This window comes from Trachinotus anak, unplaced genomic scaffold (assembly GCF_046630095.1).
Source record: "Trachinotus anak isolate AG129_WGS33_773 ecotype Australia unplaced genomic scaffold, CSIRO_AGI_Tana_v1 ptg000019l, whole genome shotgun sequence".
NCBI classification, from domain to species: Eukaryota; Metazoa; Chordata; class Actinopteri; order Carangiformes; family Carangidae; genus Trachinotus; species Trachinotus anak.
Window position 1 is genome coordinate 22,035,247 of NW_027273870.1, and position 15,571 is coordinate 22,050,817.

At 40.4% G+C, this 15,571-nt stretch overlaps 1 protein-coding gene across 5 annotated transcripts in view; it reads right to left on the reverse strand.

Moving 5' to 3' along the window:
• Positions 1-434: 434 nt before the first annotated feature.
• LOC139636420 (LIM and calponin homology domains-containing protein 1-like) overlaps positions 435-15,571 on the reverse strand; it is a 28,783-nt gene continuing 13,646 nt past the window's right edge. Inside the window, exons 13-31 of one of the 5 annotated variants that reach the window (XM_071504501.1) lie at positions 14,695-14,952; positions 13,028-13,384; positions 12,577-12,921; positions 10,747-11,100; positions 10,446-10,484; positions 9,168-9,297; positions 8,888-9,045; positions 8,090-8,735; positions 6,898-7,281; positions 5,672-5,774; positions 5,460-5,485; positions 5,148-5,261; positions 4,898-4,990; positions 4,592-4,793; positions 4,354-4,453; positions 3,725-3,805; positions 3,462-3,570; positions 3,053-3,155; positions 435-1,883 (exon numbers count right to left, since the gene is read on the reverse strand). In XM_071504501.1, the coding sequence (XP_071360602.1) occupies positions 1,858-1,883; positions 3,053-3,155; positions 3,462-3,570; positions 3,725-3,805; positions 4,354-4,453; positions 4,592-4,793; positions 4,898-4,990; positions 5,148-5,261; positions 5,460-5,485; positions 5,672-5,774; positions 6,898-7,281; positions 8,090-8,735; positions 8,888-9,045; positions 9,168-9,297; positions 10,446-10,484; positions 10,747-11,100; positions 12,577-12,921; positions 13,028-13,384; positions 14,695-14,952 (3,628 nt within the window). In that variant the 3' untranslated portion in view covers positions 435-1,857. Of the gene's footprint in view, positions 1,884-3,052; positions 3,156-3,461; positions 3,571-3,724; positions 3,806-4,353; positions 4,454-4,591; positions 4,794-4,897; positions 4,991-5,147; positions 5,262-5,459; positions 5,486-5,671; positions 5,775-6,897; positions 7,282-8,089; positions 8,736-8,887; positions 9,046-9,167; positions 9,298-10,445; positions 10,485-10,746; positions 11,104-12,576; positions 12,922-13,027; positions 13,385-14,694; positions 14,953-15,571 lie in introns of all 5 variants that reach the window. The other 4 variants (XM_071504500.1, XM_071504502.1, XM_071504503.1 and 1 more) reach the window with 4 other exon arrangements.

Here is a 15,571-nt window from a genome sequence, read left to right on the forward strand (position 1 = left end):
ACCTGGTCCTCATATTTCAGATTTGTGCTTCTGAATTGAATATTCCTCAATCCACACATTTCATCACACACAGTAAATTGGGGGTCATGTAGTACTGAACACACAATATGTGTTTCACACAGGTCTTTGTCATTTGTGACTGAATAGACCTACAACATACTGTATGCTATTTTCTAAAAAATGCAAACACAACAGCGCTCTACACAACGTCTGATCTAATGTCTGGTGTTGTGTAGGCAGTGATGGAAGTTATATTACTTGAGTATTTACATTCAATACTACTTTGTACTTCTACCTCACTACATTTCAGAAGGGAATATTGTACTTTATATTTGTACTTCCACTACAATTATTTGACAGCTTTGACAATTATTTTGGAGAAACCTTGGGCTCATTTTTATGAAAGAAAACTCAAAGAAAAAAAAAAGGAAGCATCCCATTTAAAATATTTTATTGATAAACATACACTTGCTATAAAATACAATGAACTAGGCCATCTATTCGTCTGAGTGATGAAGACGCTGTCAGGTGTCCAGATAGAGGCAATAACAGAGAGGAATTCAGCTCAGACTCTGGGGAGGCAACACTTGTGATAGAGGCAGACAAGGAGAGATTTTAGGACATTGTGAACTGATATAATATCAGGGGGTAATAAACAGGGAAGCAGCAAATAACTGTGTCATTGGTTTAGCTCATGGGAAAGGGTGGAAGCGAACAGAAGGTGATTAGGAGCGGCTGATCCATTTAACTTTTTTTTTTTTGCTGGTATGGAACTGTGCTTCAAGTCAAATCACACATTGCATACATACCTACATGCATGATTTCATACACGCATGCACACACAGTCATAACACACACGCACACAATGTGCCGAGACCCAGAGGTCTGTGAGTGGGAAATACTCCCGCACAGAAAGTACACTAGCCCTCACATTCATTACCTAAGGCACTGATTCGGATGCAGTCAGTATATGAGAATAAACAATTGCTAAAACATCTTAAAGGGAAAATATTTAAAATTCAAAGTATTATTACTTAATATAATGCATTCCCATTCTTGTACAATGAAATATAAAGAAAAAGCTTGTGTAAGTTTGCCATATTTCCAAAACTTCAGAAAATATCATGATGATGTACAACATACAAGAGGAAAGTTAAAGTTCAGCCACTTAGAAGATACCAACCTATGTCAAACTCGCACTATCCATCTGAGCAATACTCACAATAACTTATATATGTTCTTCTTTCATGCAAATCTGTAAACACAAAACCCAAAATGAATGACAAAGTATGATGAGTAAGGCATTATAATGGTCAAGCTACTTCAGGTTATCCAACCCAAACCAGTTTACAACACACTCAGAGAGTGGAGTCACACGATCGGTGCAGAAGCTGGGGTTAATGAATCAAGAGTTTGAGACTGTATTGTGTTAAAGACAGTAGAGATTAGCTTGTAGTGTAACATGTCTAGCTTGTGACAGAACAGGTCCTTATTTTAGTGTCTTGACTGTGCTAAGTATGGATGTGCAAAGGCCTAAACACACTGATTTCTTGATTATGTGCATGCTACACATATGAAAAAGAAGTGTTTACATGTGTACAGTTACGAAGCACACACTGTACTGTACTGCATGTGATGTTGTGCCATTTAGTCCATATATCAGTCCAGTTCTGCTCTCAGCAACATCCATAAAGCTGTTTGTGCATTTCAGGAAAAAAGGGGAAAAGAAATGATGATTCCGAAGTTCTGCAGAGATTCCAAGAAGGTTCCAGAATGTGATTCAAGGTTCTAGAATCGTTCTCCGCCCAATCACAGACTGTGGTGGTGATGGTGGGGTTCCAGTTCTAATGCAGGTCATCATAGGGTGGTGGGCTGTCCCCTGCCTGCACATACACACACAAACACACACACACGCACAACAACACATTAACGTCTATACAACAGCCTGCTCTCATAACTTATTGAACTTATGTGTTTTAGCAACGAGGACACGCTCCGACTCTGTTATCTTGTCTTTTCAAGTCCATCTAAAGTACACCAGAAGTGGTAATGTGTTGAATTGTGTGGAAGTAACAACCTGCATCAATTCTCTCCATAAAAACAGCTACAGCATCATTCACTGAGTGATTCGAGCTAGTTGTAAGCTAATTAATGCCAAATGTAATTTTGAGCCAAAGATCATCAAGATTGTTAATCTGGTGTCTTTGGTGAATATGATGCTGTCAGGCTATGTGAGCTTCTCAAAAATGCGGACGTGTACTCCCAGCAGTGAGAAATTGATATCAGGCTGTATAGCCTAATCAGGAAAGACTTTTAACTTTTATTTACTAATTTGTTGAAGCCAGCTTCTCAGACCTTTAAAACAAAGACAGTGAGTTTATGTCAGTTTGCTTAGTCTATTAACCTCACTTTTTTAAGGTTAGGGCAGTTTATATTAATCGGTAAAGTTTAGAATTAGGTTTAGATTAGAGAAGGAGTTAGGGTTAGGCCAATATAAACTTCAAAAGTCTTTAGAAAAAGTGTGAAAGCAGTAAAAAGTCCTTTTAAATACTCCATATGAGGTAGGCAGTGTCAGACAGGTTTTGCAGTTTTCTGAAGGTCTATATACTGCAGATGTCAAAATAGGCAGAGCTGCAAGTTCCCTTCATATCAGGGTTTCTGCAGGGTTCACAAAGTAAAATTTCAGATTTTTAATACTACATACAAAGTAAGCTAATAACTGTGTCTCATTGATACTGGTCAAAGTAAGAGTTAGAGCATGAGTCTCCTCTTTAGTCAGAGATGGAGATGAAGTGCGCTTTCATGTGCATTTGGAGGAGATGTGAAGAGTGTGACCAAAGCGGTTGTTGAGTTTAACAGTGCTAATAACTTTGAAAAACTTGCCCATCCTGAATGTGGGGTAAGAAGCAGGTTGCACCTTGCACGTCCTTCGTCTTTTTAAGTATATGAATGTAGTTGAAAGATGATACTCATGACTAATGTAAGAGGAAATAAATGTGTGTGTTCCATTGTGTGTTAGTCTGTGTGTCTTTGTGTGTGTGTGTTTTCTCACCTCGAGATGCAATATAGCACTCATGACAGCTCAACAGTCCATTACGAATCCTTACGTCAGTCCCTGCAGTGGCGTCACCAAGCTGCCCGTCACACACTCCACACTGAGGTGAGAAATACAGTGAATGACTAACATGAATCGTAGAAAGGATGTTTTAGACAACCTCTCAAATGGATAAAAGTGTCATACAAACACGAGATGATTTTTGTGTTTTATATATAAGCCATCTTTTTTATGCACATTCACTATCGTGGAGATAATTGTGTTGTAGTAAACATGCTTTAGCAAACTTTGTACATCATCAAAAGCTTTATACAGAAGCCAAATGCTGCTCCCATACAAAGCAAAATAAAGTATGAAGTTTCTTAATTAATGTGCATGTGTGTACTAGTGCCTAAAAATACAGTACCTTGAAACACTGTATGTGGAAAAACAGTCCCAGTGTATCGATGATCATGGCGGCTCCTTTTCCCAGAGGCTGAGAACAGCCAGAACATAGTCTCTTCCCACTAACACACCTACACAGAAACACAGCAGTGTAAAAATAGACATTAACGCAGATACCAGTCCTAATTCACACACACAGTTTAGGCTCCTAGTCATTCAATCATGCAGTGTAGCCTTCTTTTCTTTCGGATTTGTTTTTCTGTATGTGTGCAGATGTGTCATTACCTGCTTGGTGAAGGAGGCTGTGGTGATGGGGAGGAGGAGGAGGACTGTTGTTTTCCCGTCACAACGTCATGTGATCCAGACCTGTGGTCAAGAAACATAATGGAGAACTTACATTCACATCCAAAACATCTGTGACATATTTCAGTGAATTCAGATGACAACAGTATATACACATAAGAAGAATGAGGCAAGTGAACATTTTTCACCTTGAAAGAGTGGCTCAGAAATTCTGAGCACATTTTTGTCGTCTCTACAGTAGAATTAGCGCTTTGATACTTTCATAGTATTAATATAGAACCTACACCTGATTTACAATCAAAAAAGACATGGAAATCTCACTTTATATAATATGGGACCTTTAATGGATCATCAGCTAATGAATATTAACCCACAGTTACTTCATACATTACTTTATATGCGATCAAATTAGCAGGAACCCAGTTACATGGAAAAGGGCATTTCAGATCTATTCAGCCTCTCTCAGAGCAGAAGAGCATCTTTTCAGCTCAGTGTTAACAATATGTAAAAAAAGAAAAATAACACAAAGGCCATAACAAAAAAAAAAAAAACAACTTCACATATATTCAGTGTCATGCACATGTAAACACATACAAAGTATCCTGACATACCTTTTAACAACATGTGTCTGGTTTAGTTGAGGGTTGCGGTCTAAGGATGCTGTCTTCCACAGTTCCTGTTTCTTTGAAGATTCACCATCACATGCAGAATCTGCAAAGACACATCATGAAATAAAACTTAATCACAGAAACTCCGAGGAATACATGGTTGAACTAGACTGACTGAGCTGGGCACAGACACATGCGGACACTGTCTGCCTATCAGTGCGTATTTCTGCATGAACCTCACCCTGGAAGAAATGCAGCTTCGATGCATGCTGATCCTCGTTCCCTGCGGAGATGCTTTGGCCGTTTTGCTGCGGAGGAACATGTGTCTTCTCTGTCGTGCTGTGTTCCGGATCTGAGGAAGTCACGTCTGTCTGGCCAAACTGCTGGTTCAACAAGCCGGTGGGATTGAGGGGTGTTACGGTCTCCTCCAGAATTCGTCTCTCCTGGAAGATGTCCAAACAAATTAATCACACAAAGAGGAAGATATAAGACACACAAAACTAGGAAAGAGTTTTTTTTTAAAGTGTGTCAGTCTGTGTGTTTGTACCTCTTCATTGTGTTTTCGCTCCTCCTCCTCCACCTCTAGTTGTGCTTTTTCCCACTCCTTCTTCAGCTTCTCCTGTTCTCTCTGGTATTGCTCCTGCAGAGAAACAATGTACACATCAAATACTGCACATAAACACACACATGACAAGCACATGAACACATATACATACAAACATCCAAAAGAGCCTGTGTCTTCCGTTGTCTGCTAAACATTCCCAGGGCCATGCACATACACACCATTCCACCAGTACCTGTAGGAGGCGCTCTTGCTCGTGTTGCCACCTCTCCAGGCGTTTACGCTCTTCATTGGGGTCCCAGACCCAGTGATTAACACGTTTAGCCAAGTTCAACATGGGGGTCTCAATCTAACCAGACCCGACCATCAAGGACACACACACACACACAGATACATGTATACGCACCAAAAGGACAGAAAGAGAGGAAAGGTGAGAGGACAAGTAAGACTACAGTAACTACTGGAGACGAAGGGTCAGGACAGGGTCAAATTTAAGAATGAAGGAGAAACAGAGAAATAGAAGCTGGAACTGCTCCGAGATACTCACAGTCACACTGCTCTCCTCGAGTCCCTCTGTGCAACAGGAAGAGAAAGACAAAATAAAATTCACACCTGCTAAAAGAAATGGTACAGACGTCTGCGAGGAAGAATTATGCAGATATAAAAGATACTTGTTTGAAATGTAGGGGAGTATAAACTATAGCTCTGTAAATTATAAGTGACTGAAAACAGAGGTCATCTGAGGTATAGCAGTTTTACCTGTGACAGTGGGAGAATATTCTTGAACGCTGCTGGGGGACGTAGCCGACTCAGCCTTTTTTTCCTGCTCCGGTGTCCCAATCAAACCTGTGGTACCATTGACCTGAAAGTTGAATATTCAACTACATAAATAAAGCATTTACAGGAAGGATCTGTGTTTGTCCTGTTTCTACAAATCTATATTTAAAATATTTAATGGACCATACTGACAATTTTGGATACTGTAACAAATTTAGTGAAAATTACATAATACATCAATATCTGCTCAACATTCTTTCAAAACATGGCATTAGGTTTAGACTTCAGGCAGTCACTTGTTTCAGTTCATGTAAATGCAATATTAAAATCAACCTGAAGAAACTCGAAACTTGCTTTACATAGGCCATCAATCACAGTGAGCAACTGAGGAGTTTCAGTACAGGCTCATGTCTGTCCACTGTGAATTACAATTTCTACCCACTACCCACTGTAACAAAACATTGTTTTGTATTTGTATTTCAATTTAAGGGAGGAAAAAAAAATCCTGCTGGCCTAGGATTTGTGAAATTCCCTGTACGTGTGAAACAATTTTTAATTATTTTTTAAATTGTCATGTGCAGTGTTTTATGTCTGTGAATTCCCTCTTGCGTTTGCTATTTTTAGAAGCGCCAGGCACACAAGGCAAATTTCCCAATAGGGGCATTAAGTATATTCTATTCTCTAGACTTTCTATTTGTATCATCACTTTGTAGTAATGTAGATTAAGAATGAATTAACTCCAATACTCTGCATTAGAGTATTCATGTGCTTCCAAGACCGGAGTCAGTCGCTAAACTGAAATTCACCATGTCCCTTTAATAATGTCCATGTTTGTGCTTGGTTTGCCTCCTGGGTTTAATTTTCCTCCAACACAGCACATGGATAGACTGAAGTGGCACCTGATTCTCATGTCTCAGGTGTAAAAGAGTTCACAAACACTTGAATGCTCCAGGATGGAAAATTCATGAAAGCGATCCCCACTTTCATCTGCATTTCCCATGCAGACAGTAAACACAACAGAATCTTCACTGTGCACCTGGAGCACCACCTCAGTTAGACTGAAGTGTCTGTAAGTGGATCTTATCGTGCATCAGAACTGGAACAAGTGTCTGCCTGGATGTTAGAGAACATATTCAACAATCTGAAAACCAATGGTCAATAGGAATAACAACAAGTATTGTCCTTTAACATGTCACCTGTAGTGTTACCTGTCCATTGCTTTGGATATCCGGGAGATGAGGCTCCACCAGAGTCTGGGTGAGCTCTGTGACAATAGTCGTTGTGATGATACAGTTTCGGCCTCCAATTAAGGAGCTGATGGCAGAGCCTGAAGAGGGGGTTGATTTCTCTGTCTGTGGAGGTGGTGGGTGCTCTGTTGTCTCCTGACTTGTCACTGTCTCCCCAGGGGAAACATCTTTCTCCGTCTGTTTGGAAGCAATGTCTTTGTCCGTCTGTTCGGTGGTTTTGTCTTTGCCCGTCGGTTTGGGCGTGACATCTTTAATCTCCTGTGGCAAGGGCTGAGGGGAGGCAGGTGTAGTGGAAACAGGTAAATCCTCCGTGGTCTCTCCATTCACGCGCACCAACCCATCCATCTGAGTGGGACACATACATAAAGATCAGGATTGAAAGGATAGTTTGATCACGCAAAGTTCACTTCTCTACTTAGTGAAAATCACAAACGTGGATTCCATTTTAATGTGTCTGTGTGCAGTTTGAAGACCTGCCCAACCCATTTGATTCATTAGTGTACTATTTGTCCATTGTTAAATTCTTCATAACAACCCGATGACCCACATTATTGGAACTACTTTTTTTACCTTCAAGGTTCCATTTGAATTTATCCACAAACATATCGTAATTACAATGCAAAGCAATGCTGATTATAGAATATATGTATATAAATAAAATTAAATAAAACCATGGATAAACAGTGAGCATGGTTTGCAAGATTAGCAACCCTCAGAAACCAAATATCTGGAAACTAATGTACTGTATTTAAGTATACACGCAGTCTTTGTATTGATCCAAAATGTAAAAAGGAAGTGGATCAGAGGTGTGACCTTGAATTGTTTCTTGTCAATACAGGAAATGATCACTGTGAATATATGTTGATCAGAAAGGTGAGCATTCCTCATTTGGAGAAGCTCAAAGATCATTTCTACTTTCTGAGAGAAACTGATACTGACAGAGCTAACCGGACATATTATTCAACACGCCTTCAAGCTGCATACAGAGAAGTACGACAAGCATCCATGTCACTAGATGAGAAGTCAGAATGGTGAAACTTCCTAAAAGCTGCAAACAACTCCTTTCATATATGTGTGAGGTCAGGCACTAAGGTGAAAGGACCAAGTATCAGATGATGCTAGTCGGTCTGACCGACTGTTATCGCGCCCTCACCTTGACAGGTTTGTGTCCGGACGGTGTACTCCTGGGCTGGCAGTAGGGCTTGGCTGACAGGAGGGGGACAGGTCTGGAGGGTACAGATGGAGGGGAGGGGAGTGTGTGTAGTGGTTGTGTGGCGTGAGGCTGCACTTGTGCAAACTGAGGCGCTGCGTGCTTGGTCTGAGCCTGTGCATCTCCTGTAATCGGTTGTTTCTGATGTGTGGTTGGAGACTCTGTGGGTTTGGATTGAGGTTCATTAAGCTCTAATGACTGAGGTGGTATATTATCTGAGCTTGTGACCGTGGTGAGGGGACTGTTAGGTGTTGGGGAGCTGGTGGAGGCAGAAACTGATGTCTCTTGCTGAGCAGTGGGCTCTGTCTCCATCTCCTCAGGTTTAGTGTGCTTCGGTTCTGTTGGAACAGTTGGTTCTGGTTTGTGCAGAGGTGTTTCAGAGTCATTAATAGGTGATGAGGGTTTGTGCTCTTTGTCCACCTGACTTAGGTCTGATTTGGGTTTTGAGGTGGATCTGGGCAGTTTTAGGCTGTCCAGAGTTGCGTCGCTGATGGTGAAGCGAAGAGCGTAACGCTGCAAAACCATGGCTGCCTCCTCTGGCGTTGCTGCATTTCTGTAGGCTTCACACAACTCTGCTTCTCTACGCTCCCTAGAAAGGAGGAGTACACAGAGAGACACAAAGCATTTGGTGTCATGGTAGTGTTTCTGATAATGTATGTTTATCTATTCAAGGATCAAGGTTTAACTTTGGCCGACTTTAATTGAGTTTGTCTCATGTTGGCGCCTCAATATCTTCCTTACTTCTCCTCCACAATCTCTTTGTAGGTCTTAATGCTTTTCCTCTTGTTGCCATCACTTCCCTCCTCCTTCATCCTTTTCTCAATCCTCTTCCTCTCTTCCTCTTTCTTAATCAGCTCCTGTGATGCGCTGCGGCGGCGATTCTTCCACCGAGCCAAGTCCTGTCACAGTGTCAAAAAATAAGTTATTGCAGGACATTAAAGTCTTTTAATAATATCCCCCCCCTCTATTATTTAAATGGATACAGCTATCTTACTTTGTTTTAATGTCATAAGTTTCTTACATCTTGCCAGTGGTCCTCGTCTTCCCGAAAGCTGTTGTACTGATCATGCATGCGCTCATATCGTGATTGGCTCAGCGGTGGTAAGTGACCCGCCTCTTCCTCGTTAAGCATGTCACTCATACTCACGCTCCTAGACAGGAAAGAGGCCAGGATAAGCTTGTATAAATTACTTAATCATTTCACCCAACAAGCTCACTCTGTCCAACCTGGCCATGGACAAAAGCAGACATTTGAATTGATTTAATTCATTGTTTGCTTTGGTTTCCAAAGAAAATTTCACACAAGATAAACATTGCAAAAAAACCCAAACAAAATCAAAATAAAGAGATGACAGTGAAAGATGGTTTATCTTTTTGCTACCGTCATACACAACCAATAACAGTCCACTAAATATAAAAATTACATTATCATTCTTAATGTTCTTGTCTGTATATATACATATGCGTTGCCCCACACCTGACAAAAATATGTCACTGATTTATGAACTGCTCACAGGCAATTAAACAAGCAACTGATCAAATGGATAAACTTTGATTGGCAAGCAAAACAAATTAATTCAACTTAATATGAATATGAATGTGTTAGTTGAGCAGTTTATATATTAGCATACGTATCTTTAACTAATTTAAACAAACAACCAAAGAAAGTACATAAAAGAATACAGTGGTGGAAAGTACATTTACTGTGCTGCATGTACAGCAAATGTACAGGTTTTATGTATTTGTACTTGTGTTTCCATTTTATGCTACTTTTAACTTCGCTATAACTCTTAATAAAGCAAAATATAATGAAAGATATGTTATGATGTATCATTATAAGTTAAGACTATGATCCTCTAGGGGAAATTAACAAACAATCTAGCAGTAAATGAAGTGTTAAAATCAGCTCACGTTATTGCATCAATAATTATTATCCAATGATATACACTATTCTGAAATGGGCAATTTTTCATAATGAGTAATGTTACTTTTTTTGTAGTAGTAGTATATTTTGATGCAAATACTACTGTACTTACTTGTAACCTATTATTTCTAGTCTGTTGTGTTACTATATTTGCTTAGGTAAAAGATCTGAGTACTTCTTCCACCACTGAGAGAATAAGGTTAAAAATACCACTTCAAAGCAAAATATGACAACAAGAAGCTGGATATTAGTAATAAGTGTTATTGTGTCGTACATTAGTATATTTTTGGGCTGTACTCTTGAAATCTAACATGCACAGCGTGCATATATTGTTGTCATGCAGAAGCTCTTCCAGGTTCACACTAAAAGACTTACTCTGTGTCCTCAGACATAAAAGCCACTCGCCGGCTCATCCTAAACCAATGACAGAATAAAATGAATGAGGAAAGATCAGGTGAGGGAAAGTGGAGCATGTTGTTATGTAGGAGTGCTATCATCATATTCAATTAAACATTTGCCAACATTGCAGCAAAAACACTAGCAGATAGTAATCATCCCAGTCACTTCGATTCACAGATCAAGTAACTGCGTGAACCAAAACCAGACTGGATTGATGCCAGCAACTCTGAAAATGGAAGTAAAGACATTATGCAAAAAGCTTCGACGGGCATCTCACATAATGGGAGGTAGATCATCGTCCTCCAGCCAGAATGGTTTCTTTCGTGGTTTTTCATTCACATCCGCTTTTCTCTCTTCCTCCCTTTTCTCATTTTTTTCCTCCACACTCTGCTTTTCCAACTCTGCCTCCACTTTACGGATCGGGGCAGCAGCAGGGCTGGGTGGAGGGGTGAGTGATGGAGAGGAGAGGGGTTCAGTCACATCTGTGACTGAGGTGTTAGGAACTGTCAGTTCGCCCTTTTGCTTTCCATCATCCTCCTCCTCCTCCTGCCTCTCCCTCTGTGCTGCACACTTGGGGCTGGTTGGGGTTGTGGGGGGCGGGGCCTGAGGTTCTGCTGCTACGGTAACGACGCTGCTAAAATCCAGTGACAAGGCCAAGATTACCAAGAAACACAGTTTTAAGTGTAAAACAAGTCAGCATCACACACAACAGAAGGCTGCAGCAGGCCTGCACTTATGACCACCCCCCAGTAGTCAATGTAAGTTATAATGAACTGTCAAAAGCAAACAAAAAACCTCCTGTGACATAATTGAGTGGGGAGTGGCCAGATTACATGTCCTTTCACCCAAATTACAAAAAAAAAATTCTCACTCACATCCAAGATTTCTGCCTCCAAAATAATAGTTTTTGTTTATGGAGCTCAAAGGAAATTTATTAAACATTTCTCTCCTGTTACTATTAATAATCTACTGAACTCACATGATCAGTTTGGATTAGAAATACTTTTTACTGAAGAAATGCTACCTATGAAAACTATTGATGGCAAGTTAGATTGGTATCATTCTTTGTAATACATCTCTTGCAAGAGTATTGTTAGTAATTTCCTGCTGATCGACAAAATGATTAATTTACTTATTGTCTCACTATTTACTTGATTCTTGGGCTCTAGCAAACTTTCAAAGATATGTATCTCAAAATCTGGGAAAATAACACCAAAACTATCTGTGTGCCTAAATAACATTAGAGGTGAGACAGAAAAAGATATGTTTTTGTAGTTTATTTTAAAGGTCCATAATTTCATAAGCTTGGTGGGCAGAACTACGTGTTCAATTGTCACACTTTGATCTAGAGTCTTTTATCCAATACACAGTGGCTAAGGTGAACATGGAAAACTGTAAAAAAACGTTGTCAGGTAAGCCTTTTTGGAGAATATGTGGAGAATAAAGAGCTCAATAATAAATTAACAAAGTCAAATTACTTTATTTCCCTAAAATGTACAAAGCAATTATCAGATAATTACAGACCTGTCTGAAGGCTATTTTTTCTGTAATTTGGGTGAACCAACCCTTTAAGAGTTTCAAACACTAGCGAATAGTGCGAACAGTTTTCGACCCCATGTGATTCAGCAGTGATTAACACTTGAAGTACAAAGATGAGAGACATCATCAGCCAGTCAACTTCATTCCATACTCCACTGACAGTGAACAATCAAAGTGGTGCCAAACAAAGCTAGAGTTAGACCTCAACAACAAAAGAAAAGGCCAGATGAGTCCAAACCAAGCACAAACTGAGCCAAACCATGGGAGAAAGAGAGCTGCAAGAATCCGACCACAACAACAAATCAAATCCCCCGGTCCTTTGATATACAAATAATACAAATAAAACCACATCGGTCATGCAGCTGCAGGCACTCAAACATGCTGGAACCAAAACAGCAACACTATCAAGTCAGGATCTAAATCATCCACAGGGACTGAATGTTAGCACTGCAGGCCATAAAAGTTGCGAACTTGATTAAAACTTCATCTTTGCCAGTAAAATGTGCTTTGTTAGCTGTCGTAGTTGACCAAAACCACAATCTCATTATCATTCAGACACAGTAAATACCTTTCATTAGCCATCCTCTCTGCGAGCTTAGGTCTGCTGTGTAGCTGCTTCATTGCAGACACTGGGCTGACGTTAAATTTGACTGATCCAGGTACAGGCAGGAACTGATTAAAGGACTGATTTGTTTTGACTGCAACTGGTTTTTGAAAAGATCCAGTCCTTCGTGCCATCATATCATCCTTCTCCAGGTCAGGCAGAGGCTCATTTTCATCATACTCATCCTCATCATCGTCATATTCACGGTCGCTGTGAGAAGTTGATCGGGTCACCACTGCGTCAGGCTGCGGTTGAGGTGTTTCCATGTGAACTTTGGATTGCTGTTGCTCCACTCTGTGAAGGAAACTCCTGCAGTTGAAACAGCTAAAAATCAAGTTGGAGATTCTAATCTAGGATGCAAACCACACCAAGCTTGTTAGCGCTCTCTGCACACTGTGAACAAATCTCAGCCCACCTGACATTCAGTTTCTTGTTTCTCTCTGTCTGCACTTCCTTTTTGTTTCGCGGAGCAGCATCGGCAGTGTCCTCCCCCTGTGTGCAGCGTTTGGAGCCAGGCAGAGGCAGGAAACGGTTGTAAGTCCCTGTAGCACTGCTTTGTTTATGGAAAATGCCTGTCCTCCTTGCCATCATATCGTCTTTCTGAAGATCTGGGATCCTTTCCTGTTCCTCCTCATCCTCCTCGTCTGTTCTCTTTTCGTACTGAGCCAGACGAGCATCCAGCTCAGCAGGAGTCAGAGCAACCTCTGGGGTCCAGGGTGGGAGGGCAGCAGGAGGAGGGGTAGTTCGATTGAGGTCAGCTCCATCAACCTGGCTGTGAGAGCATTGCATAAAGCTCTAACTGCAGCAGTGATGATGGATTATCTACACCCAAAACTTGCAACTATGCCCTTAAAATCCAGGCATGTACATGCAGAAAAGCAGGCCAGGTATGGTCAGAATACAGACTGTATTTTCAGTCAGATCAGAAACACCAAAATAAAATTCAGTAAAGCAAAAAGCAAAAAAAATATTTAGTGTTAGAAAAGAAAACATGCAAAAGTTGTGCAAATCTACTAAAACAAAAATGTTCACGATGAGATTTTGAGCCGCATCAGACACTTTGACCATCAGAGTCCTGTGACAACCTCCATCTACAAAGTGTAGCTTCTGCTCAGACCAGTAATTAACTTAAAAAATATCAAAAACATACATTAGAAAAGTTCAAGGATTCACTGGTTTATTTCTCACATCCACCAGCAATATGTGCCGTGAAATGCAATGTGGCATGCTCCTACACCTGTGCTCAAAGACTGGTGTGAAAAAAGAGGATAGGGAACAGGATAGAAAACTCAAGATGTAAATATATTTCAAAATGTAAAATGTGCTGACATCACAGTTTAAAGGAGAAGTTTCTACATGTTCCAATGAAGCAAACTGATGATGTATCATCAGTAAGATTTAAATAAATTACAGAGATAAATGATTTGTGCATTAACTATATTTTATCAGGCTAGATAAACTGACCGGTCTCCTGACAAACATTAGCTTGTCATATATATATCAGAATCAGCATATATGTAGGTAGAAGACAGAAATGCCAAAGAGATGTCTGAGGTCGTTTTAAACATAGTGTCTCTATCACAACGTTTGTCAACCAGAGGGCACTGGAAAGTTTATTTTTCATGTAGAAAATGTCATACTCGATCCACATCGTGGTCACAGTTACAAAAAAAAAACTAATTTAAGAGATCCTGTTATTTGGTTTTTTTAAACTCTTAATTATTGATATATTGGCCTCAGAAATCCAGAATTGGTCAGTTGACATAAAGCTGATCACAGCAAGATGTACATGCATGTGTCTGTGTTTGTGTGAGTGTGGACCTTTGTTTCTTATTAAAACTTCAAGCAAATCAGTACAATGCAGAGAAGTGCATCCAAACTACCTAATTTACTCATTCAAATAGGCTTGAAATGTCTTACATTTCCTAAAATGACATTGGCAAGCAATTAAATTAAATCAATTAATATGTAATGCAACAGAAAGGGATCTATTTATTCCTTAATGCAGTCCATAATAATGCAAGTGAATTTGGATTCGAGCCGCTGTAGCCTAAGTTGTCTTGTATTTGGCCTTGTCCATACCTGCGTTCCCGCTCTGAAAGCTGGGAGCCCAGGCCAATGGTAGGCATGGCTACAGTTGCCTTGGAAAGGAGTCGTCTTAGCAACTCCGTCTCCTCCCCTTCATTTGATGTGACTGTGTCTATTGGCTGCTCGATCTCAGTCACGCCCCCAAAGGTCACAACTTTGCTGTGACTTCGTCCAGCCTTTGCTGATCCGCTGAAAGGACTTCCATAACTTTTCTCCAGACAAGCCTGACACACAGGTGCCGGACTAGCCTCACTGTAGATATAACAACCTCACAAATGAAGACACACACAAATCCACCCACGCACACAACAGCCAGCAAAAGAGCAGGGGGAAAAGAAATCATGAGCAACTAGAGACAAAGGATCAGACTGTGAAGACAAAGGAAGGATGAAGTGGAAATGATGAATCAGACAGGAAGTGTGGATGGACAGAAGAGGACAAAAGCATGGGGTTGTGTACTTAAATCACTTCAGCACACACACATACATTCACATATACATGCCACGTTTTTTTATCTAGTCTAGGTAGCCACATTTTCCCGCTAACTGCTGCTCCTCTGGGAACACAAAAAACTCTTTATCCTGTCTAATGACATCAGCACAGAGAGAGAAAAACAAAGCCGAAGCAGTGCTCACAGCCAACAGTCGCCTCTTTTCTTTTTTGGTCACACACACAGAGTCTCATACACACCGGCCAATTCCCTTCTCTGTTTCAATGCCTGTCAAAGAAGACTGAAGAGGACTGAAGTGCACATTAATGAGGAGAATAAAAAAAGCAGATGAGAACATGGGGAAAACAGAGACAAGGAGAGACGGGAAACTATGGCAAACTATGGAAACTAGACAATGAAAGTTTTTTTATTTTTAATTTT